General features: G+C 42.8%; 1 protein-coding gene across 4 annotated transcripts in view; it reads right to left on the bottom strand.

Moving 5' to 3' along the window:
• The window catches only part of SNX10 (sorting nexin 10), a 39,964-nt gene extending 21,026 nt beyond the window's left edge, over positions 1-18,938 (bottom strand). Inside the window, exons 1-2 of one of the 4 annotated variants that reach the window (XM_044450720.1) lie at positions 18,798-18,938; positions 5,033-5,081 (exon numbers count right to left, since the gene is read on the bottom strand). In XM_044450720.1, the coding sequence (XP_044306655.1) occupies positions 5,033-5,056 (24 nt within the window). In that variant the 5' untranslated portion in view covers positions 5,057-5,081; positions 18,798-18,938. The other 3 variants (XM_044450721.1, XM_044450724.1, XM_044450723.1) reach the window with 3 other exon arrangements.
• Positions 18,939-24,732: the final 5,794 nt, after the last annotated feature.

Raw genomic sequence — 24,732 nt, 5'->3', positions numbered from 1 at the left:
GGAGTGGCTTCATTTTCAGGCTGCTCTAGCTGGGCAAACAGAAGCAGAAACAAGCTAGGAGTAAGCCACAAGCCTACACCGCAGCAGCTACAGCCCTTCACACTGCCAGCTGCACTACCAGCTCATTCTCCACCCCACACCACCAGTGGCATGAAGGGAGCCCATTCTGCTCAGCTTCCTCTAGAAGAGGCTCAGCAGTATGGGTACCCTCTGACAGCTGTCCTCAAGTGCCACTGGGGCACTTTGGGGAGGCTGCCACGGGTGCTCCCCACAGCCACTTGGCTGGAGCAGCCAACGACTCTGCCAAGTGGCTCTTTAGGAGCTTTGTCCATCGCGAGCTTTAAGTGCCATTTGGGTTCAGACGATCCATATAAGCCCAGGTGACTTGGTATATTGTGTAAACCTAGACAATGCTTCGGGGACAAGACAAAGTTTTAGTGCTCCTCATATTCTCCATGCATTGGAAGTCGCTGTGAAAGGCCTTAAAATGACTATAACTTATTACCACCAACTTGCACAGAATCCAAATCAGTTCACTTTGGCCGAGAATTCTGATTTTTGGGCCATTATTTTGTTATTACTAAATCATAGGATTAATATATAAAAGTTAGGTCTTGCAACCAAGAGAACAGCTCACATTAGTAGAAGTGGTATATTTCACTGTGTGCCACTTGCGCAACTGAGGGTTTTTCCTGATTTCTCAGGCTCTCTTGGAGTTAAGAGAGTAGTACACTGTTCCCATTATTGCTTCAGCAGAAGAACCAGAGGTATTCTGCATCAGACCATGAGAACTTATAACCATCACTGTATCTTGTGGGAGCAAATGCCACAATTTATATGCTGTGTGAAGAAGTATTTCCCTTTCTTTGTCATGAATCTCTCGTCAATCAGTTTCATGGGATACCCCTGTGTTCCAGGACTATGAAAGAGGGAGGGGAAAAATCCCTTATCCACTTTCTCCACACCATTAATACTTTTGTACCTCTACCAAGTCTCTCCATGTTCATCTTTTTTCTAAGCTTAAACCATCTCAGGCCCAGACTACAACCTTTTCTTGAAGTGGAAGTAACTCCAGCCCCTTGATAATTTCGGTTGCCCTTTTCTGTACCTTTTCCAGCTCTGCAAGACTGCATTGTACCTCTTCATGAAGACAGTTTTATTTTCCATTCCTTTTCAGATTATGTCCAGCTGGGTATTCACCATTTTCACAGTAGCTGAACACTAACCAACTTTTGCGCTGTGCAGTGCATCACAACCTCAAGTTCTCCTTGGTCAGTCACCCCCAACACAGATCACACTGGCGTATACCTCAACATGGGATTTATTTAGCAATGCCGGGAAATTTGTGAAAGCTACTTTCCAGCGAGACAACAAAAAGGCTAAGGGGAAGCTTTTCTGTACTTCAAGAAAACCCGTGTTTGCCACAGAAGCTCATTGCTTTGGTTTTGCTGATCAAGTCTGTTTAAGTCGCAATAACAGTTAAGGATAGAATGTAATATTAACCTCAGCCAGTACTTTATGGATTGAGTGGGTGCCAGCTGCAGGTTTTGGGGGGGCCTTGGCCAAGATCCCGTCAATGGGTCCCCTTCCTCAGATGCACCTCATCCTCTTTTCATCATTGCTGATTGGTGGGCAAAGAGTCGGTGGTACCTTCTGCTTCTCCTTCTCACCACTTCTCTTGCCTGGTCTGGACTGGTGAACAAGCAGGGGAATAAGCAGGGGAATAAGCAGGTTTCAATGGTGGAGAACAGGAGTGACTCCAGGGGGTTCTAGACAGTCAGCACCTGCTGTGAGGTGGGCCACGGAAGGTGCCCAACCATCCCTGCCTTGGACACTGGCCCTGTTTATAGAAGACCTGTGAAAACAAGTTATGACTAACTTAAGGCCCACTGGTTTCAATGGGTGTGTTCTAAATATAACTAATGGTTGGATTCAGCCCAATGGAAAAAAATAATACCAGGAAGAAGGTTAGCTTTTCTGTGATTAAGCATTACAAAAACTGGAAGAACGAAGAAAAACAACAGATGATAAACAGACTCGTGCTTTATACATTCATGAGCCACAAGCCACTCCTGGGTAGATCAAGAACAACAACTCAAAACAGAAAAAGAAAAGCCCAGTCTTTCCTTTCTCATCAAGATGAAGTTATGTCGCAGTAGGCAGAGTGCTGAAATAGACAGATCAATGATTTGGTGGCAAAGGTAAGCATCAGACTAAAGATTCCTGGCTCACAACAGCTATGTTTAGCCCCCAAACACCACCAGTTCTCATGTGAGAAATAAGGGGTGCTCCAAGAGAACCTTACTGCTCCCAGTTTTCCCCCCACCAGCCACATACTAGGACTAATGATGCTGCCAAAAATGGCTATTTCCTCATTCAGAATGCAAACTCTGGCAATTTCATTTTATTCAATTGGAATTATTTAAGATACTTATATCCTACCTTTCTTCCAAGCTGCTCAAGCAGGGTACATTGTATCAATACACAATGACCCCATATTATTCTCTGCCCCAGACCATAATCCAAGCTGGAAAGGAACTTTCTCTGGCTGCCCACACGCATCACCCCATTTACCTGGCCTGGTGTCAGTGGCATCATAGAAGATTTGCTGGAGGCTGGATCCAGAGACCTAGTACCAGGAACCCTGGAAAACTGGCTCTATCAAGATTGCCAATAGAGATAGAGATCACCAAATGGCACAGGAAGTGCATATGCCAGCGGCTGTAGTTTGCAGCATGGGGGATGTTGGTTTAGCTACACCTTTGGCAGGCTGAAGGTTGGCAGGAGCCTGTTCAAGTAAGCAGCAGGGTACTAAGGAGGGATGGGGAAGTGCCAGCAGGGAAAGATGTATTTCTGAGACATGCCATTTAGAATGTGCAATTTAGGAATTTAGTGACCTTCTTCCTTAAACCAGAATTGCCACACAAGGAGATCCTCCCTTTGCTGACTCTCATTGCTGTAAATCATTTCTTACAGATTCACTAGCACTAAGCAGAACTTCAAAAGAAAAGTAAAAGTACAATTGGTTCCTGTTAGCCAAATAAAGCATGTTTTCATGCAGCAGTGGGCGACTTGTATCCTGCTGGATGATTTGGTCTACAGCTCCTAACATTCATCACCATTGGCTATGCTGGCTAGGGCTTATGGGAACTATAGGCCAACAGCATCTGGAGAACCACACGTTGCCCACCTCTGTTTAAAAGGGCTAATTGGCATATAGCAACTTTTTAAATTCTAGTGTGTTCTGAACAAACAGATCAAAATAAACAGGATTGGTATGCCCCTAAAGTTAGCCCACCAAGGTGTTGGGAAGCTTCAAGGTGTCTCTCTCCTACAATTACAACACCATTATCTGCCATTTGTAGCATGTGATTTGGGTTCTGTCTCATTGAACATAAGTGTTGGTTTAGTTTAGGCTCATTAAAAGACAGAACCATATATATTTTTATTTGTAAGTTTTCTGTTTGCATGAATGAATTCCAAATTCTTTTTATTGTCACTGTGACTTGCTTCCAATGCCTTTTTAATGAGAAGATCCATCAACTCTAACATAACTATAGCTGTGCATTATAACTGCTGTAGGCTATTAAAATGCATGCCCAAATGGTGAAGTTTTCACTAGGGGAGCTTGCATTCTCCCCCAGTGAGTTTATTTGCATAATAAAATCATTTTAAATCATTCTCTAGATTTTTTCATCATTATAGCTCTCAAAAGAGCAATGCTAGTAACAAGAGTGGAGAAGACCACATGCATTCCATCTATGGCGTTGTGTCTCTGGCATCTCTCAAGCAACTGGGCTGGGCGAGACCTCTGTCTGTTGCCAGGGTGTATTTTTACTCTAGACTAGGCACAGTATTAGTCCCTGGCATTAACTAGCATCCCAAGCCAGACAGAGGATCCTTCGTCTGGAGTAAAAACAGGGGGGAATACATAGCTACTAGAAACAGAGAGTGCACAAGAAGCCTTAATCAAACCCCATACATACATAATTTTGCAATGCAGATTAGATTCTCTCTTGGGATTGGGGCACATAAATCTAACCCCTATGGGCTATCCACCTGACTACTTTGAACATTTGAACTTTTATGCTGAATGGGGAAGCAGGGGCTAGATACAGGTGGTATATTTTTGTCTGACAGGAAATGTGTCTAAATGTTGCCAGTAAATATCACATGGCAATTTTAACTCTTATTTGTTTTCCCAGGAGGAGAAAATTACCTTTGAAGAAGATTATTAACTACTGTTGCTTAACATTTGCTCAGTTCATATTTGTTCTTTAGAACTCTTTGCATACATTACAACAGCCCTTTGAGACTGGGCAGCATTATCTCAATATTGTAGAGCTCAAAACCTGTTAAATTTGGTGACTAGCAGTAAATGTGTATGATATCTTTGTCTGTCAATTTATGTTTCAAAAACAGCTGTATTTTTCTTCATTTTTGTCACACAGAAATCAAATCTGCTGCACAGAAGAGATGAATCAGATCCTGGACATAAATAGATGGATTGGAACAAGATGGCTTACATCCTGAATATATAAGCTACATTTAAAGATAATTCCACTTTTGCCAAGAGCAATCTGCCCATGGAAGCAGATTTGCAGAAAAACTTGCTTTAAGGCACTTGAAACCTGAAAATAAACACCCACATTCTAATGGCCTCTTTGCTTTCAAGCACATCAGTGGAATTGTTTGTCATGACCTCTACTTGCAAAAGCTGCCTCCCACTTACCATTACTACATATATATCAGAGGAACTACTGTTATCATCTCTTCTTTGCAGCAATTACACAACCTTCTCGGTGTCCTAATATATCACCACATTTTAAGTTCTACACTTTATTCATAGCTAGTATTATATAGTTCCACACAAGACAAGAACGGGAAGGACCTGCTTTCTGAACAATCTATAAGTATTTTTGCACAGCATTTCTACTTTCACTAATGTCAAACCAGTTTCCTTATTCCTTTAAAAAGGCTTCCTTATTCATCTCCAGTTTTAAAAAGAAGACATTCAAAGAAGTGAACCTACCTGTGTTTCGTGTTTTGGTGTCATCTTCCAAGTGGCAGGTAAAATAAATCTAAAACACAAAAGTGGTAAGCCCAGGTAAATACAGTGACCTTTTAAAAAGGAATATATTGAACATAAAGTTGGTCCAGAGTCACAACTCATGATTTGGGTATCAATGCAGAGGAAAATGCCCCCCCCCCCCGCAGGCTTATATCAGATTTCCTCATGGGAAAGCCTCTATATGAACATCCTATAATATTACAGTGTCACTCTTTAATGTATGTTTTAATTGTTTTAAATGGTTTAATATTTCTTAGACTTTATGGTACTTTTATTGCATTTGATTGTCTTGCTTTTATGGATTGCTTTAAACAACCGAGAGAGTTTCAGCTATAGGGTGGCATAAAAATGAAATAAACAAACAAACAAACAAACTTATCAGAATTGTCTGGCTACTTTGATAAGAAATAAAAATATATGTGATACATTTGAGTTCGTTGGCAAACTTATTGGCAACCTTACTATGGAAGCATTTTGAAAAATGCTCTTTCCTTTTTACCTCTGAAAGAGAACACACACTGCACATGTGAGTAAAGAAAGAAGTCTGGGAATTTCCCCTTACATGCTTCAACAAGCCGTGGATTGGAGAAAGTAGGGGCAAGGGGGTTCCTGGATCCCAAAAAGGAAAGCCCCACTTTCAAAAGCCTAGTATGGTTCTTCATGGCTTTCCAACATATTGCCCTAAAATCATGTGCAAAGCCATGAAAAATGGCTTGCTCCGTAAATGATGTATGGCACGAGCGACATGCTATGGAGTTCACATGTATCCTCGTTAATTATGTGATTGTCACTCTCAGTACTTTGTGCATTTAATTTCCTTCTGACCTCACTGTTAATTCCTTTTGACCCTCTCACTGTCACAATATATAATGTATATAAATCTGATCAAGTGGGCCATAGTCCACAAAAGCTTTTGCCAGAATAGATGTGTTCATCATGAAGGTGCCACAAGATTCACTGTTGTTTTTACTAGACAAGAGGGACATAGTTTGACCAGGGGTGAGAAATTGAAAATATGTGTGTGCTTTGCCACCCCATTGTTACAACAGGATGGCAACATACCTTGACATCAAACAACAGCAGACTTTTGCAAAACAACAAGTGACACCATACAGTTCCATCATTTTTAGTATTTATGGAGGCAAAATCCTACCCAAGACTCATTCTGCATTGCTGTTCATGACATTGTTACAATGTTAACGTTCCAAACCACTTCTCCAATTTTCAAGTAACAAACCAAATAAGAACTGCTAAAAACAGCTCAGCTGAAAATATTGCTTGAAAAAGTTTGTTCAGAATGCCCTAGGGCATAAAATCTTTTCAGACATCTCAGTTGCGTGCTATTTTCTGAAGGAGTTGTAACCTCATTTGCAAGCGGAAACTGTTTTGAATTCTCTGGTGCCTCTCCATTGGATCTTACTGGACCATAACTTTATACTGATCAAGGAGCCCTTCAGTACTGATGCTTCAAAACTCAGTGTAGCGCTCAGAGATTGTCTGCAAAATGTGCCCTGGTTTAGCCCTGCAATTGCAAGTAGAAGAAGCAGAAATAATTGGAGAAGTAGAATATATGTTTGTGATCATGAAAGACACAGCAGCTGTTGAGCTGCTGAATGAACAATTTAACTGTCTTTCTGGCCCGCTTCAGGTGTTCAACTGGGCTTCCATCCCGACATCGAGAACCCTATATGTAATGAAGATCCCACCTTCAGACTCAACCCATCATGCATCAGCTTGGAAGTGTGCCTGCATATCCATCAACATCAAGATGATGGAGCTAGGCCCCAGTCTTCCCAAAGCTCCCTTCACCACAGCAAGTTCACCAAAAGCTAAATCTAGTTAAGGTGACCAGCCAACATCAACTCAACTGCCAGAAGAGGTCATAAATAACTAAGATAAGAAAATAATAATAAGTTTGTTGGAACATGCCAAAGTCTATCTGGTTCAGCATTCTATTCACACAGTGGCCAACTATCTGCCTCTGGGAAGTCCATAAGTAGGACATAAATACACCATCCCGGAAGGCTTCAAGACATAATTCATATTTAGTACACTGGTCCATTCATTCAATCATCTGTTAAGCTGTTACTAAAGAAACTTCTACACAGTGCTTGGGCACTTCCAAGCTATCACACGGCTTTAAGAAAACATCTTCCTCTATACATTTTTTTGGGGGGAGGGGGAAGGTGGGAAGCAAAGTTTAGAATAAAAAGTTTAAAATTCAGTGTATGCCCGGACAAAGTCTGAAAGCATTATCAAAAGAAAAAAAATGTCTCAGGGTGTTGCAATATGTTGCAGTGGAATGCATAAGCATGAGAGAAGTTTCTTAGAATGTGGAGTTTAAATACAGGTCTGCTGCTTCTCTAATTACTTGATAATTTGACCATTAGCCTTACACCAAATAAATCAGGCCATTGGTCTGTGTAGCTGATTACTACTGACACTGACTGGGCTGACACAACATGGTAACCCACACTCAAAGCTGAGTGATTGCTTTTGTTGAATCGTGCCTTGGTGAAATTCAGGTTATCGTGTTATCTGAATCTGACTACACTCACAAGCCATGGTTTTAGTGGTTTGTTCGCAGTTAACAAGCTACAAACTAGCATGGTTTATTGACTAAGGAAATGCCATAGTTCACAACTCTGTTTAAAAAATGGGCTCTCTTCATGAGTTGTTTGCAGTTACCAAATATGGTAATGTAAATCAAAGAACAAAATAATGCACATTTCAATAACAATTTCCATTTCACCAACAACTTAACCTGTGCTCAACCCTTGAGCATTATTGTGTTGTCTAAGCCAGGCTTTGACTGATGGTAGTTCTTCCAGGTTTCAGGCCTAGGTCTTTCCTAGCCCTACCTAGGAATAGCTAGGAATGGAATAGCTATCTGGGACTTTCTGCATGCAATCATGTATTCTGCCACTATAGCCCTTCCTCTAAATCTAGTCAAGACAGGAGTCTTCTTTCCAAATGCAGCTTAATTGATGTTTGCTTAGTAACCAGCTCTGAAGGGATTAAACACACACCGGCCAGTTTTCAACTGAGTGCAGAATCAATTAAGTAGCTCAGAAGTTGAAAATAATAAGCATAAGCAAACAGGCTTTTAAAATAAAACACAGGTACTGTCCTAAAGTATTTTCTTACAGCAGAAAGGTTGTTGATGTTGGTTCTCATACTGTTTCCAGAGGCCTGGCACAACTAGGGAAAAGCACACATGGGACATGAGCATAAAATATGGACAATTAGGAGCAGACAAGTGTTACAGTCTTTGTATGAGCTCAATGCAAAGGTACAGATAGAGGCACCAAGCCAGAAGCACATTGGGCAAAGTCTCTGCCCACGGGATGGCTGTCAGGAGAAAAATGTTGAAAATAAGTATCAGGTGTTCTTGGGCCCCAGTAAGGCTTCCACTGGACATAAATGTCCACCTTACAGGTTTGCCATGCATATAAGTTTGGCCACAGTGGGAAGCAGCGTGCTGGCCTAGCTAAGCCTTTGGTCTATTCCAGCGTAGCACTTCTCATACTCGATGCAGGGGCTGAGATGGAAGATGGGTCTCATATCAAGGGCTTTGCAACACTGTGGGAAATGTGGATTCCAGTAGAGCAGGTCTCCTCAAAGCACACTTAGAGGCAAAGCAGACCTTAAATCTGTATCCAGCAACCAAGTCTTTTAAAAGCTTTTGCTGTAGAGTAGGGGCAAATCCCACTCTGCCAGATACAAATCTTAAAAGTCCTCAATAGAGTCCTGAGGCCATAGTTGGTAGACACAGATACAGAGCACTAGGAAGCCTGTATTGGGAATTGCTTTACATTTTAAAGGACTATCTGTTTTGATCCTCCATTCATTGGATAAAAAAGGTGGTAGTGTTAGGAAACCCGGAAGGAGGGTTTTTCTAAAAAGAAAAACCCTGAAGAATCTGCTGATAACAGTTTGACAAAGTGGGGGAGAAGCCAGAGCAAGAGTCACTTGATAGCAAGCTGGGCAGAAGGTCACAGAAGGCTTAGGGCTGTTTGCACTGTCAATTGATGAGTAACCAGGAGATGCCTTGACTGCCTTAAAAAGTAGAGGTGGCAGGCTGGGGTTCCATAGGCTTGGGTCATCAGCATTTCAGGCACGCATTTTTCCGTTTACTGTGGAAGGTGAAGGCCCAGGCAGTCAGTTCCAGAAGCCAACCCTTGAGCAGGCAAACCAAATGGATGCAGACACATAGCACTGAAGCATGGGGATGAAATGGAGGTGATCTGGCAATGGTTTTCAATCCCTTAACCTGTAATATCATCTCTGCCTGTGCCAATTGCCTTATATCATGAGCCAGCATGGTATAGTGGCTAGAAAACTGGAACAGGACTGAGAAAAACTATATTCAAATTCTTGATTGGTAATTATCATGGGACTGGGACTCAGGCGATCTGGGTTCTAGTCCCCGCTCAGCCATGGAGCCAACTGGGTGACTTTGGGCCAGTCACAGACTCTCAGCCCAACCTGCCTCACAGGGTTGTTGTTGTGGGGATAAGATGGAGGAGGAGATGTAAGCTGCCTTGAGCCCTTTGTAGGAAAAAGGCAGGATATAAATTGATAAATAAATAATCCACTGGGGAACTGACTCTGGGCCAGGCAGTGACCCAGCTCACATGATCACTGCCACCCACCATAGCTTTTTTAAGCCATAAAAAGCCACGCTGCAGGTGGATGCCTGAATGCCAATTCAAACCCAGAGTTCTTTGAGCGTTAACCTCAAATAATCCATGGTCTGTTGCAGGATTATCTGAAGGTTCATAAACAACCCCCACTAACAAGGTTTGGATGATGCAACTAACCATGGCAACCTCCTGCTGAAATGCAATTATTCAGAGTGGCCTTCAGCTCACACTGAAATTACCATGGCTTAAATTAATCCATGTCTGGCTATGGTTATTGTGCAAACCAGCCTGCTCTCTCAGCCTGACCTAGCCATTTATCCTATGTATCACTCCTGGAGCTCCTTGGCAGAAAAAATGGAAAAGCAAAGTAAGTATTTTAATTTCCACTATCTATAAGTATTAACCTTTATGTAATTTAATTTATTTATTTATTTATTTATTTATTTATTAAAACATTTTTATGCCGCCCCATTCGCCGAAGCCTCGGGGCGGCTTACAACATAGATAAAACAAGTTAAAATCCATATAAAATAATCTTAATTAAAACTCACATTATAAAATAAGCCGCCCTGGCCAGATAAAATTCAATTTGGCATGTTCCTCATTGTTCCGTAATATTCCAGTATAATCTGTTCTATTGATTTCCTGAAAGTATGCATTTTCTCCTTCCTGGTTTCCACTGTTTTGGTAAGTGATGGCAGAACATTGACTCCAACAATGCTTCCTCTTCCTCCTGCTTGCAAATGTTCAGACAGAATGTATGCATGTAGTGATGGAGGTCAAGGCTAAACAATTTTATGAGATGAGTGAATTTTACACAATATGTTTGGATGTTGACTTGAAACCACTGGCATTGTAATAAATATTTCTCGGATGGATTATATTTATATTTCTCAATATATTGCATCTATGTCATTCCAGACATATCAAAAGGATGATCTAATCCAATAATCATAGGTATGATTCAAGTAGCACAGCAATTAGTAGCTATACATTCCTTCAGCAGCTACCTAGAAAGAGCTTAGTTATTGTTGCCCATATGCAGTATAATTGTCCAGGAGTTAGTACCCTGAGGCCAAAGAAATATGAAAAAAGAACAAGGATGCTTTTTGGAATCACACAAAATAGTGCCACAATGTTCTTTCCCAGAAAGTTAGTCTTTTAAATTTAATAGTTTGCTGCTTCCTATCCCTCACCTAAAGGCGGATTGTAACTGGAATGAACAAGGGGAATCGTTAGCATTTCTGGACAACAGGGCTTAGGATGGACAGATGGGTCCTAGATTGCCTACTGAGAAGCAGTCCCTTGGGACTACGCTCTTAATGCTTCCTTTTTTGTTATGGTTTAATTGTTTTTCAGTTGCTAGCCATTGCTTTGATGGGTTTCATACATATTCGCAAAAATGTGTAGGATCCGTACTGGATCTATCTCTTTAGTACATTTCTGTACCTTCCAATAGACAGTCCCAAGCAAAGCAGTGAATGGCTCAGTGGTTTACTTTGCAATTCTTCCCTCGCATCCCTGCTTTATTTAAGGTACATGGTGGCTGTGTGTTCCCCTGCTGCACCATCCCAGTGCTGGAGCACTTTTATGATTAGGCATAAAATAAGAGTGGGACCCACAACAAAATGCAGCAGATCAGAGTGCTTCTATTCATGACTGGCTGGTTGGACACCTGCCTTTTTCCAGGATACTTCATGACATTCCCTCATGCCTAGTTCTCACCCAGTACCAAATACCTACGCAGCATCACTGCGGTATCCTCACTGGGATATCTGGCAGGAGAGAATTCTTCCCCTGAGGTTTCTTCTCAGTTTAAATATTGTTTGGACTTCAGGAAAGCTTAGTTTCCCCCCAGATCTTATGATACTTCCTTCTTGTGTGTTGATGACCATATACTGGCTACATAATGATAATCACTCGGACAACTAAGATCAGTATTAGAATGCAATGATAGTTACTGAGGAAATGATTATTACCTCTTTACAGTGTTGAGTATCCTGCGGACATAAAGAGGTAACAATGGCAACTTAATCCATTGGAAATCTAGGTTGCAATACAACACGATGTAGAAAAGCAAAGGGCAGTGAATACCTGTACTGGATCCACTATACTCAGTGCCAAGTAAGACTCTGATCTGGAATAAGTGTTTTCTAAACCAAAGTTCCAGATGGCACAGAAGTGCAGCAAGAGCTAGAAAGAAGGGTTGCAATTCTACACAAGGAGCCATGTTAAAATTACAGGAGACTTAGAGAAAGAGTCCCCCACAAACCTTTTGACGTACCCCCTAGCTAGCGTTTGACATGGCTATGGGATACAGAACCATGATTTGGCTCCCTTCCATTAGTCAAGCGCTCTGCACAGCATCCCTCTTTGAATCTCTCTCAGCCATGCTCCTGTTTATGTATCTGACTGAGCAGGGCAGTTTGCATTTAGCTCCAAACAGGTGCCATGTAGCCCAAAGGCTTTAGAACACAGCTCCCATCAGCCCCAGCCATCAAATTAGCAAGAGTGATAGGAGCTGTAGTCCAAAACCTTTTGAGGGCACCACTTTAGGGAAGAGTGGTCTAGGCAAATCCAGCAAGGCACAGAACTTGAACCTGCATGGGTTGGATCATAGGAGTCATAGCCCCTTTGCCTTCTGCGATTGTCGCTGGTGTACCTTGTATTTTTTGAAGCAGAGGAGAAAGCAAGATTCGGCCTAAATATGAAGGAGCCAAGACTAGGGCTTGTGATTTCACTGACACCTTCTACCTTACTTTTACCTCAGATTTCAAGAATTGGCAGCTAGATTGCCTAGGTCCTACTGCCTTCAGTGGGGTTTAAACAGCAGAAGAGCTTGTGGGTTTGCAAACCAGGTCTCTGATATGAGGTCTTCCTGGGTTACAGGGCTTCTACGGTTGTCTCTTAGCAACTGCATTAATTGCAAAATGAAGTACCCACTGCCGTGCTGCCACTTGCAAACTATTTCCTGAGAATTCGTTGTCTTTCCTCAATCTAATGAGCAAGGCACTAACTCTGATCATGGCCAGCATAGCTGAGGAGAGTGCTGGTTCAGGTGATGGGAGCTGCAGGCCAACAGATTTGGGAAGAATGAGACGAACAAGGAAAGAGGAACTGAGTGTCTGCACACTTTGCAGAGGCATGACAAGCATCCCTTCACATGGAAATGTGTCATCTCTCTGTCATCACTGTGCTTGGAGTTACTCCAAATCTTTCACAGGTCTAATTACTTCAAAGCAAAGGTCTGCGTAGGTAGCAGCCTACCCAAGATGATATGGGATAAAAAGCCACGAGGGTATGTGGCTCTCATGGCTTGCTGAAGCAGAAATATACAAGAAAAATAAAAAGTTACTACAAGACAGCCAGCATGAAAGAGGAAGTTTTGGTTTTGGCATGCTGCAGACACAGGAAGTTTAAAAAAAATCAAGGGAGTAGTTATCTTACTCTATTATAGGAAGAAACACAGTCTTATGGAATTGCTTGGCTTTGGAATGCAAGGAATTGTAGAACTTTTTTCTGTTTAACCGTACATAGGGTTGCACCTTTAAAAACTAATAAATGTATCCTAGCATGTGATTGCATGGACGCTGTCCACTTTAGTACATCCATCTGATGAAGTACATCCATTGTCCACAAAAGCTTATGCCAGAATAAACTGGTTACTCTTTATGGTGCCACAATAAATGAACAAAGCTGTAATCTTCCATTCACAAACTAGCCACATCAAAGGAGCATCTACAGAAGCTCTTGCTCAGTCCATTGCGGATGTGTATGACTATACATTTACTCACAGGATTAATTGTTCATAGGATTGTATTCAGCTTTAGCTAGATCAAGCTATTTCAACTCCAGGCATATGAAAGAGGTGTGGGTGGATTTTTCTAGAATTAGAAGAGCCAATGCAGACCAGCCTAGCTCTCTCAAGGTGGCCCTTCATATGGGCTTATAATGATGGGGGTTGCAGGGAAAAAATTCCTGAAGTTCAAATTCCTTCAAGCAGGCTTGGAATACCAGCTGAGTACAGGGAAAATCGAAGTTCAAATCCTCACTCTGTCTAAAAGTTCCTGTTTTGGTGAACTTGGGTCCATCATGATCTCTTAGTTTAACCTGCCTTACAGGAAAAGCAAGGGTTGGCCATTATCAGATTGAAAGTTTGCATACCACCTTGTGATATTTAAATTTGCTAATATAGGTATTGCCTCCAATATAGATTTTGGAATGCTAATCTTACAGGATTGCTTACGAGTTTAGAATGCAGCTGTGGAATGACATGTACACTGCCTTGAGCTCCTTGGAGGAAGATGAAGTAGAAAAGTTAATAATAAAAGTATAAAAATTAATACGAACTGATGATGTTCCGTTCTTATCAAGTATGAAAATCAAGTACGAAAATACTAGCAACCAACTGTAGGAACCTGTGAGATGACTTTTTACATTAGAAGTACAGGTGTTCTTTCAGCACAAGGGAACAATTCCATTTCAGGGGAGCTTTCCAATGGCAAGTGAGACCGAATGCAAAAGTGGGCAGAGCAAAAAAAAAAGACCAGCATGTTTTAGCTTGAAGTTCCTTCTGTTGGAAGCTAAGCCCTAGCAGATGCTCTTCAACCTTTCAGAAAGGGGGCAGGGGAACATGCAGAAGGGGGAAGCAACCAATGATCAGTGGCTGGGGGACAGGGAGTGAGGGATGATCATTTAGGGAAGGGCAGTAATTGGCCCCGATGCTGAAGTTTTGCACCCTGCCTTAAATCAAAGAAAATAACAATGGCATCGTACAGTAACTCTGTGCTCTTTAATAGAATTCTTTTAGATGTATATTGATAAGAGTTGTGCTAAATTTGCTTTCACAAGAAGTGACAGTATGTTGCACGTTTTGATTACAACTTTCAGGAACACTGACTTTAGAATGAGTCCACTCCAGTCAGCAGAGCTAACTACCATGCAAATATGCATATGATTGCATCATCAGAGTGCTTTGAAGCAAGCTGCAATGTAAACAAACCCCCAAATCTACCCTGATCATAAATCTATCTGTTAAGTCCTGCTGATTTTTCTACTAAGAAATAATGTTTGTTCATGACTTTGCATTCAGGAATTAAGGACATCTCCCATTTAGTATCAGATGTGGTGAGTTGCTTGAAAATGCTACTCAAAGAAACTGACGCTTCCTATCTGATAACCTGCGCAGGCCCCAGGCCCAGGTTTGGGGGGCCAGGAGCAAATGCCTTCGTTGGCTCCCTGGCATAATGCTGCCAGTGCCTGCATCAGCCACTTACTGGTTGCTGGCAGGATGCTTGCCAGTCTGCGGTAGTGATGCCCAACAGAATTCATTGTCCACACAGTGAGCCAGTCCTTGCCAGCACCACCTTCCTAAATTTTAGGCCTGGACAGCTTGGCTGTCCACACCAGCACCACCACTGGATATGAGAAATGCTGTCAGCACCATTAGGATGGTGGCATCTCCCAACCACACACATACTTGTTCCCCTGACTTGTTTATTTATTAGATTTATATTTGGCTTTTTTCCTGCAATGAACCACACCAGCTTACACAATGTTCCTCTCTATTTTATCCTCACAACAACAACCCTGTCAGGTAGGCTAGGCAGAGAGTAGGAATCTGGTTTAAAGTTACCCAGTGAGCTTCATAGCTGAGTAGAGTTAGAGACTCAGATATTCCAAGTCCTAGTCCAGCAACAAGCTGCTATACCACATAAACATTTCCTGGTAGACACAGAATGAGTACATTCCACATTACTCTAAAAAATTATAAAGGTTCTTCTGCGACTTACTAAAATTGAACAAATTGCCAACTCTGAATGCAAAAATCTCCTTCTCGGGCCACTCATTCAGCCATTGTTTATCCACAGAACTATCCTCCAACAGTTTTCATTTCAGCCTTTGCCTGCGGTGGACTAAATGGCGAGCCCACTCTGCTGTGTTATGTAGGCAGACTGATGTCCCAGAAATGGGGAAAGGGTCCCTTGGCAACCACTGCTCAAGAGCTGAGCTGAGATCCCAGATTTGGCTATGGCCATGCTACTGTGAGCACTGATCAGTGACAAATGGGTATAAATGGAGAGAGTACTAATAGGCCACGTTCCTTTTGATGATCTCTTTGTCCTGCTACTAAGGATAAATAGACTGTTTCCATAGAATGCCAAGCAACAAAATACCACATACGTGTGATGCTTGGAAAAATGCATCATCACCTGGGTTTTCTCCTACAATCCCCATTCAGTGCCTTACTGAAATGTTGGCAAGAAACAGTTTGGGAACAGCTAAAACAAACAGCTTCCCGCTCACTCACCATTGCCTATTCTTCAATCAGACACAACAGCCACTTAACTATAACTACTGGGAACATCATTATTTGCTGTGCCAGCAATTATCCCACCACATAATATACATTGAAAACCTGTGTCAGTTTTACCATGGCAACCGCAAAAAGGAGCCTTCTCTCAATTGTACCAGTTATGATTTAATCTGGATGATAGGAGCTTCGGTTGAAAGATTGTTGGAAGATGGTCATTCAAAAGTCTGGCTATTTTGTTCAAGACTATAGGCGATGTGGTATAAACATATCAGTTGCTCCAGTGCAATGCTAAGGGTGAAATCCTATGCATGTTTGGTTGGGAAAACAGTCCTAGAATTCCTGCCATGCCCCATGGCTGGTTGGGGAACCTGGCAATTTTAGGACTTTTTTCTAACTAATCATGCCTAGGACAGCACCCTGAATTGCCCTTAATTCAAAAGCAGCTTATCTCCCACTGCTGAACATCTCTGGTCAGCTAGATCCCATTTATCACCTGTGCTAAGAGCACTTGTTCATAAATCAGCAAGTTTATAGTCTCATTTTAAATGGCTGAATTGCACAAGATGCTAAAGCTGTTTTGCTTAAACTTTTACCTTTGGACAACCCCAAATATCCACATGGAGATTTATGCTTTGTTCATTGCTGCTGCCAAACCCCATTTGTTCAATATGTGGAAGTCATTTACAACAGGGCTGCAGAATAGAATTCAGCCTGAGAATTGAATATAATTTTGAAGAAACTCTCAGGGGACCATATTTCAGTGGTGGGGTGAGCCAAAGGAAAAAGGGGTATATTTAAGTATATAAAGCTCTTAGTGCCTCTAACTAATCCTTTGAAGAGATACAGTATTTTTCAAATTAGGAAAAGAAACTGCACAAAAGCCAGGAAGCCACCAAACAATCACTGATTGAGAGAACATGGCTGAGACAAGGGGATCTCCGTGCATGGCCTTCTGGAGAACCCCAGAAGTCCACAATGGAACCCCAGATGTTTCCCAATGGAAACTCCATGGGCCTAAGGTACTCTCCATGCCAGAAATCATGCTCTTCCAGGTTTCCAAGAGCACAAGAAATGTCCTGAGTAGAATCAGACCAAGGAGCAGTTGACATGTACACCAGCCATGAAACTCTTGCATTTATAAGAAGGGACCCTACATGTATACTAATGCATGGGTCCAGAACTTCTCCTTCAGTGGGAGAGGTGCAGTGATTGGACTTCTTGGTAGGCACCAGACAAGCCTCTCTGCAGACAGCATTCTGTGACAGGTGCCACCACTAAAAAGTCTCTCTCTTAGTAGTCAGCTGCCTCATCTCTTTCAGTGCTAATATTCAAAGTACACAAATAGCTGCATTTCTGTTCTCCATCCACATGTACAGAGTACCAATCTGAACATCTGCAGAGCTTTCCTTTCCCTGTTGTGGAAGGATGAATCTACTGAAATTTAAAAGCAAAATCAAGGAAGCACATCACCCCAATAGCCAGAGCCCTTAAAAAAAAAAATTAACTGGTTTCTGCTCCTCCCCATCTAGCATCTCAAGAATTGGCTGTTTCTCTCTCTCTCTCTCTTCAAGTTTTAATGCATGAATTCAGTCTTAATGAGATTGGGCATGGTTATTCATTTGTTTCAACAAAGTTTGGGTCACATTTTTCATTTCTCCAGATGACCCAGTTTACTCAGTTTGTATCAGTGGGTTGTATCCAAGGTAAGTCTAACTTAGTCCCATTCATTTTAATGGATTCTATTCTATCTTACTGAGTAGATACAACACTGGAAACAACCCAGTGTATATTATGTTTAACCTTTAAAACCAAAGAGAAATGTGATTGCCTAATAGACATCTTTCTTTTGTCTCTGATTAAGATACTGTATTGCTCTAGATATTATCTTGTTAACACCTGCAGTGGAAAGAAGTGAGGAGTACCCTGGTTCATCATATGGTTACTGAAGACTGATATCTAGGGATAATTTCGTGGAAATATCCTACCGCACATCAACGACAAGGCATGCAATTTTGGCTGTTCATCGCAGTGCCAAGCTGTTAGAAATCCAGTAAATGTCTGCGGACTGACGCACTATCGACTAAAGAGCCTAAGCCGGCGAGGGGTGAATCATGGATGTTTCAGCGACAGCTCCCAGAGGAAACAGAGAGATCTTTCCTCGATTTTGCCGATTCTGTTCTTTACTCCTTTTCCCCTCAGTGCCCGGAACGCGTTTACAAACCAGCCGCACCACCCCATCCAGAGAAAGGAACGCACCAGCTCCCCCCCTGGAGACGAGTTAAGAGAGCAGCGCTCCATGAAAGAGCTGCCCTTGCCTTGCGCGCTTAAGGAGAGGCTCTTCAGACTGCCTTAAAGCAAGGAAAGGCCAGGACAGGACCAAGAACAAGCGGCAGCGGCAGGAATCATTTGATAACGACGCGTGTGGAAAGAACGACTCCGCTGCCCTTCCCGGAAGCCGGCAATCCAATGCAACAGCCTTCCACAGCCGGGTGCCTTCCAGGTGTTTACTAGCCTCTGCGGTTAAACTACAGCTCCCACCATCCCCGGCCAGCATAGCTAAGGATGGGGAAAGTTGTAGCCTGAACCATCTGGGAGCCCGGGTAGGGAACCGCTCCAGTACCCCAAGCTGGGGCGACGTATCGCCACAGAAACCAAAACCGCGCAAGACTGGGGGAGGCGAACCCACCGCGCTTCGGCTCGCTCTCCCTTCCTTTCCTGCCTCGCCAGCCGCAGGAGCTCCGGGAGAGATGCCTACCGGGCTTACCCAGCCGACTGCTCCCCTCCGGCTTTTGGGACGACCCTTCCTCCGCGCGAGGAGAAGGAAACCAGCGCCCGAAGTCCCGGCGGCGGCGGCGGGGGAGCCACCAGCAGCGCCAGGAGCTGACCAACCCGGGCACAGGCGAAGCCTCTGCCTCCACGTGATCGCCGGCGAGAGGCGGAGCTGCAGAGGCTCTGTCGGCGCCGCACGTTTGCGCCCAGCCGAGAGCCCTGCGTGGAGGGCCGGCGCGCTCGCAGGCCGGGGGGCGGTTGCCGCGTCCTCGACCGGGCCGGGGGGAAGCCGGGGCAGGGGAGTCAGCCGCCGGCCGTTCCTTGCCTTTGCCATGAAGACAGGGATGGGATAATGCGAGCCAGGAGAATTTTATTTGCCAGCGCAGCGCTGGGGATGCAGAACAGGCGCGCCAGCAGCTAGTGGCTCTTCACAGCCTAAGCACGGAAAAAGCATGCCTTTGGATAGAAAGAAGGCCTTTGCTTTGCCTTGTATAGGATTGTGCCTCAACAGGTGCCCTAAGAATTTTACAAAAACTAGTTTGAAATGATTAGAAAATGCAGAGTGTACTTCTAGCCCAGTCTACTCAGAAGTAAGCCTGTTGGAATTCAGTGGGGGCTTTGTTGTTACTTGCCATCAAGTCATCTGGCAACCCCATGAGATAATGCCCCCCAAAATGCCCTGTCTTCGAAAGCCCTGCCCAGCTCTTGTAAAGTCAGGGGCGTGGCTTCCTTGATGGGATCAATCCATGGCTGCTCTTGCTCTTCTGCCTTCAACTTTCCCTAGCATGATTGTTTCCTTCAGGGCGCTTTACACCCTGAAGGTAAGTGTATTTTGGATTGTGGCCTACAGGAGGCCACAAGGGAAGCACCATAAAGCACTGGATTCCCATTTCCAAGGCTGGGAGACAGGACTCTTTGGATTCCCAGATCCCAAGTGACAGACAGAATTCCACTCTTGGATCTGGGAATGGAAGAATACTGTGGCCCACTAGACAATACCTAGTTATCACAGGATTGTTCTCTGTTCCAATTTGTATTGGGCATGGTGGGCATGTCGTGAGCGCAGCCGGCTGGAGCCAGGGGTCAGACTAGATGACCCAGGAGACCCCTTCTGACTGGCTCTGTTTCTATGTATTTGCTGTGTTGACTAATTGTTACTGCCCATTTGGGGGAGAGGGTGTAACAGATTCTAATTTGATGGTTTTAAATATTTTCTGTATGCCACCACATGCTGTCCAAGGCAGTTTATAAATCTCGTAATAAAAAATCTAACCCAGCATCCTAGTTCTGCCGGCTGCCAAACAGATACCTCCAGGAAGAAAATATAAAGGCAATGGTTCTACCATTCCCACACCCAGCCCTGGTATTTAGTTATGTTTATAGGATACTGCATCAGGACATGGGAGTTCTACTTGGCCAGCATAGCTAGGCTAATGGCCACTGACAGCTTAAGAGCACAATCTTATACATATTTGGACAAGAAAAAGCCACCTGCTCAGGCTGGGGAATTCTGGCAGTTGTGGGACTTTTTCTGTCTAAACAGCTTTGCACCTTAATTTGTCTAATCCGCCTTTAAAGCCAACTGTATGCTAAGGCCACTACTGCAGTTTGTGGCCACAAATTGAAGAACAACTTTCTTTTCCCTCTCTGAATTTCCTGCCTACCCATTTTGTTGAGTGACATGAATTCTAGCAGTAGGCGAGAGGACAGAAAGTTGTCTTATTGTGGCATACACTTTCATGAATGAGAGCCCACTGTTTGAAGCTGGCTTGAAATGTTGCAACTGAGAAAATCTGTTTGTTTTTAAGTTAGCACAAGAGTGATTCCTTCTTATTGTTTCAACCATTACAGTGGCACCTTGAGATGTGAATGATGACATTGCCCGAATATTGTAGCACTTGATTGTTTGGGAACTTAATCTGAAACACATACAGGATACAGTGTAAGAGTGTAATTCTGTACTGGTCTTCTCAGAAATACGTTCCCCTGAGTTTAGTGGAGCTTACTTTCAGAAAGGGAGTGTAGGATCAGAACCCAATTTTCGCTTTGAAAACAGCAATCTAGCGATGCTTTGTGGGCATCCAAAGTCATCTCCTTGAATGATGCATCAATTCCTCTCTTCAAGCTGAGAACAAAAGCCAGCATGTCTTGCAGCAGATTATATAAAGTTCCTCTCTCCCACCATTTTAGAGGCTGCCAGTGCACAGAGTCTCTAGTCCTCTTCCTGGGAGAAAGCAGGTGGGTGAGCAGGATGGGCCACAAAGCTGCTTCAGTAAAGCAAACAGTGGTTCTCGCCAGTTCTTCTCTAAGGAACATTCTTGGGGAAAGCAGCTTCAGGAAAAAGATGCCTGGTGCTCTTTCAAGACAGCTGAAGGTCCTAAGGCATTGGTATGGCTCCAGAAAGCCTTCCTGGGTTTTGGACTCTGAAAGTCTACTATACTACCTGTAGAACTTGAATAACCTCTTTGCCTTTCTTCTGGTAGAGCTTAGGGCAATATGAGTAAAGAAAACATCCTTCCACCCCTTCAGTTTAGGTTCTTTCCTCAGGCTAGCTGAACAAGTTTTCTGAGCAGGTAGGATAGCAAGAATGCAGCCCAGAATTTGGCACACAGTGGCATGTATGGTTTCAAGTTACCTATGTGAACTTTGTAATAAGAGGCAGTAATTAGCGATATTAAAAACAGGAGTAACTCAGCCTTTCAGCCCCTGGGCCACATTCCATTTTGGATAACTTTTTGGGGGCATGTTCCAGTGATAAACAGGGTCAAAGCAAACTGGGATGGCATCACAAATACAAACATATTAGATTAATAACTAGGCCTTAGGAGAGGCTTTTCTCCTTTTTGAATGGAGGAAGACCTTCATAAAAGCTGCTAAACCACCAAACAATCAGAGATTGATGAAAATAGCATTGGGACCATATGAAGGCAAATTGCCATCTGGAGAGCCCTAGAGAGCTGGATGAGTCCCCAAATCCTGTGGTTCTATATCCCTTATTTAATACCTCAGTCCTTTGTGCTTCAAGGGAATATCTGAAGGCCTTTATTTAACAGAATATCCAGTCCTGCTGAATGAGACCAAAGATCTACATGTTTCAACATCCTCATGCTCAGAATGTTCCTACTGTGCTATTCAAGGACATGATTACCCATAATCACGCTTTGGGAGTGATGAGCCTCCCTCCCTCCCTCAGGGATAGCAAATGATGAAACAGATTTGTATGGTCAGGTCTCTCCATTAAGCCAGGAGACTTGCTGTGGACTGCAAACCTAACAAGGCAATCCTATTGTTGAAAGGATCATAGGATCCACTGTAAGATGTGTATTCTTCCATTAGTTTTTATTATTATTACATTTGTAATCCACCTTTTTTCCTCTTGCAAAGAACCCAGCATGGCTTACATGGCTCTCCTTCTCTCTATTTTATTATCACAGAACCCTGTAAAGCAGGGTAGATTGAGAGTCTGTGACTGACTCAAAGTTACCCAGTGAGCTTCATGGCCAAGTGAGTACTAGAACACAGATCTCCTGAGTTCCAATCCAATATCCTAACCATTATACTATACTGCTCCCATCACAGGTATCCTTGATTCACGCTCTTAACACTTGAGCATTATTTACTACATTCTTTCTGCCTGTCTCCCACAATGGAACTTGTTGCTGTTTTATTGTTTTAATTCTATGTTGTAAGCCGTCCCGAGATGCCGAGGCATGTGGTGACGGCATATAAAGGTTTTAAATAAAGAAATAAATAAATAAACTTGAGATGGGATATGTAGGTTTCAAAATAGTCTCCCATCTCTCCATGTGCAGATTCAGATCTGCATATGAACTTTTTTCAGATATATGTACAATGTGTATTTGTAATGTCAAATACCATGCATACAAACATATGATGATGAAGTATTTCAGTCAACAGAAGGCAAGTTTGGGATCCAACCTAGTATGAACTGATACTGTATTTTAATAATAGTTTGTTTCCAGAATCCTCATGTTTAGTTTAAATAAAACTACCCCCTCGCTCACTTGCTTTGAGTTCTTTTTATGTGGCATTAAAACAATGGTTGTTGGAGGCAACCCTCTCAGTCACACACAGTTCTCTAGGCTTCATCATTTCCAGTAATCATTCACATGCTTCATAATGTATCAGCCATATTTTAGGCGATTTCTCAGTCTTTCTTGTCACATTGAATGGGAACTTTACAGTAACACTTTCCACAGAGGTGCAGACTTCAGACTTCTCCAGCAGATGGGCACAAAATGTACCATGAAGAACAATTCTTAGATCACCTGATTATAGGAGTTACAACACTGGCTGGAACTATCAACAAACACACACATGCACTCACTCTCTTACGGACGCATGACTATAAGCCTACTCTTTTCCTTGATATCCACATGCTGTCAAAACACCTGGAGGTGAATAATTCCATTTGGATTTGCGGTAGCAGATTTCACAGTACGCAAAACTGTGCATGTTTTTTCAACCTATTCCCCTGCCCCCACCATTATTCCAAAGGTAGAGAGAAGGATGTAATGAGACAATAGGTTGGATCTGAGATCTAGGGGCAAGCTAACCAGGGAAAGAGCTATTATGAAGGTTCATTATGAAGGACATATGAAGGAGCATGACCCAGCCTGGAATTTAGTTTGCTCTCAGACAGTGTCAAGTTGTTGCACATTATAATTAGCAGACAGAATCTGGTCTGAGACTATGACAGTGTATTCCATGCAATACAATTTGCTTATATGCTCCATAGCATACACTTTGAAAACACTTCTTTATTGTTTCTCAGATTGTGGAAAATTAGATGTAACTTTACAATGGGAGTACAAAACCTGTTTTACACCAATGGTCAAATTCCATGAGACAGAGGGTCTCCTGGCCTCATTCCTGTGCTGGCTGGGGCCAACGGGAAAGGAGCAGGGCCTAAAACTAGCATATTTCAGGTTGAAGCCTTTCCTGTCAGTAGCTAAAAGGCCTTTCAGCCTTTCAAATGGGGGAAAAAAAAAACTACACAAAGAAACTGCTCTGAGAAATGGAGGATAATGGAACAGGCATACCCATCTGGAAAATCCTGGAAGTCCATGTTGGAGCCTCAGGTGGGCCAGATCTGGGCCCTAGGCAGCCTGGATTTAGACCTGGAAATTGAGCTGCTGCATCTCTTTTATGGCGCCCCAGCATTTGTTTGCAGTCCTGTCCTTAGTTATGCTTGCATCAGTCTCATGTCCTTCCACAGGCACAATTTGCTTTTAAAATCAATGTGTCTTCAGTTGATTCTCAATGTCAATATGAGGTGGACACATCTAATTTTCCATGGACCCACTGTCTTCTGCATGAAAACAATATTTCTGTAAACTCAACTCTTGGGTTTATTTATTTATAAAACCTTTACAAGATAGCACACCCCTAAACAAATCATTACAAGAAATGGTCTGTTCTATAGCATATGCCAAATCGGTGCAAACGAGTTGTACATATTGGAAGGAAGCTTTTGTTTCAAATAACATCAAGATACAAGCCAGTCCCAGGAACAAGAGTGTCCTGGGAAAGGAATGCCATCAGCATGCCTCCCATCATAACATCACAACTTTCTTTTATCATTATAGTACTTCTGGCACATACAGTGCTTGGTGATATTGCCTCAAAGGAAAACTCTGTTCTTCTGATTTTTTATGTAGAACAAATGTTATAAAACGCAGAGCAAATTATTTCCACGTCCATGTTCCTTCTCTCATTTCCAGGAACGAGCATATACTGGATACAGTGCTGTTCTGCCAACATAACAGAAATTCCTCCAGTTATAGTATAATACATGTACAGAACTCCCTTGCTTATCTAAAAGCTTTGTAGAAAACTATCTAAGGGCACATACCAGCTAGGACATACTGGGAATTGTAGGACTTTTTCTATCTTAGCATACACAGGGT

This window comes from Varanus komodoensis, unplaced genomic scaffold, assembly GCF_004798865.1.
Source record: "Varanus komodoensis strain SLA01 unplaced genomic scaffold, ASM479886v1 scaffold68, whole genome shotgun sequence".
Taxonomy (NCBI): Eukaryota; Metazoa; Chordata; class Lepidosauria; order Squamata; family Varanidae; genus Varanus; species Varanus komodoensis.
Note: the sequence above shows the minus strand (reverse complement) of the source record. Positions and strands in the feature narration are given on the sequence as shown.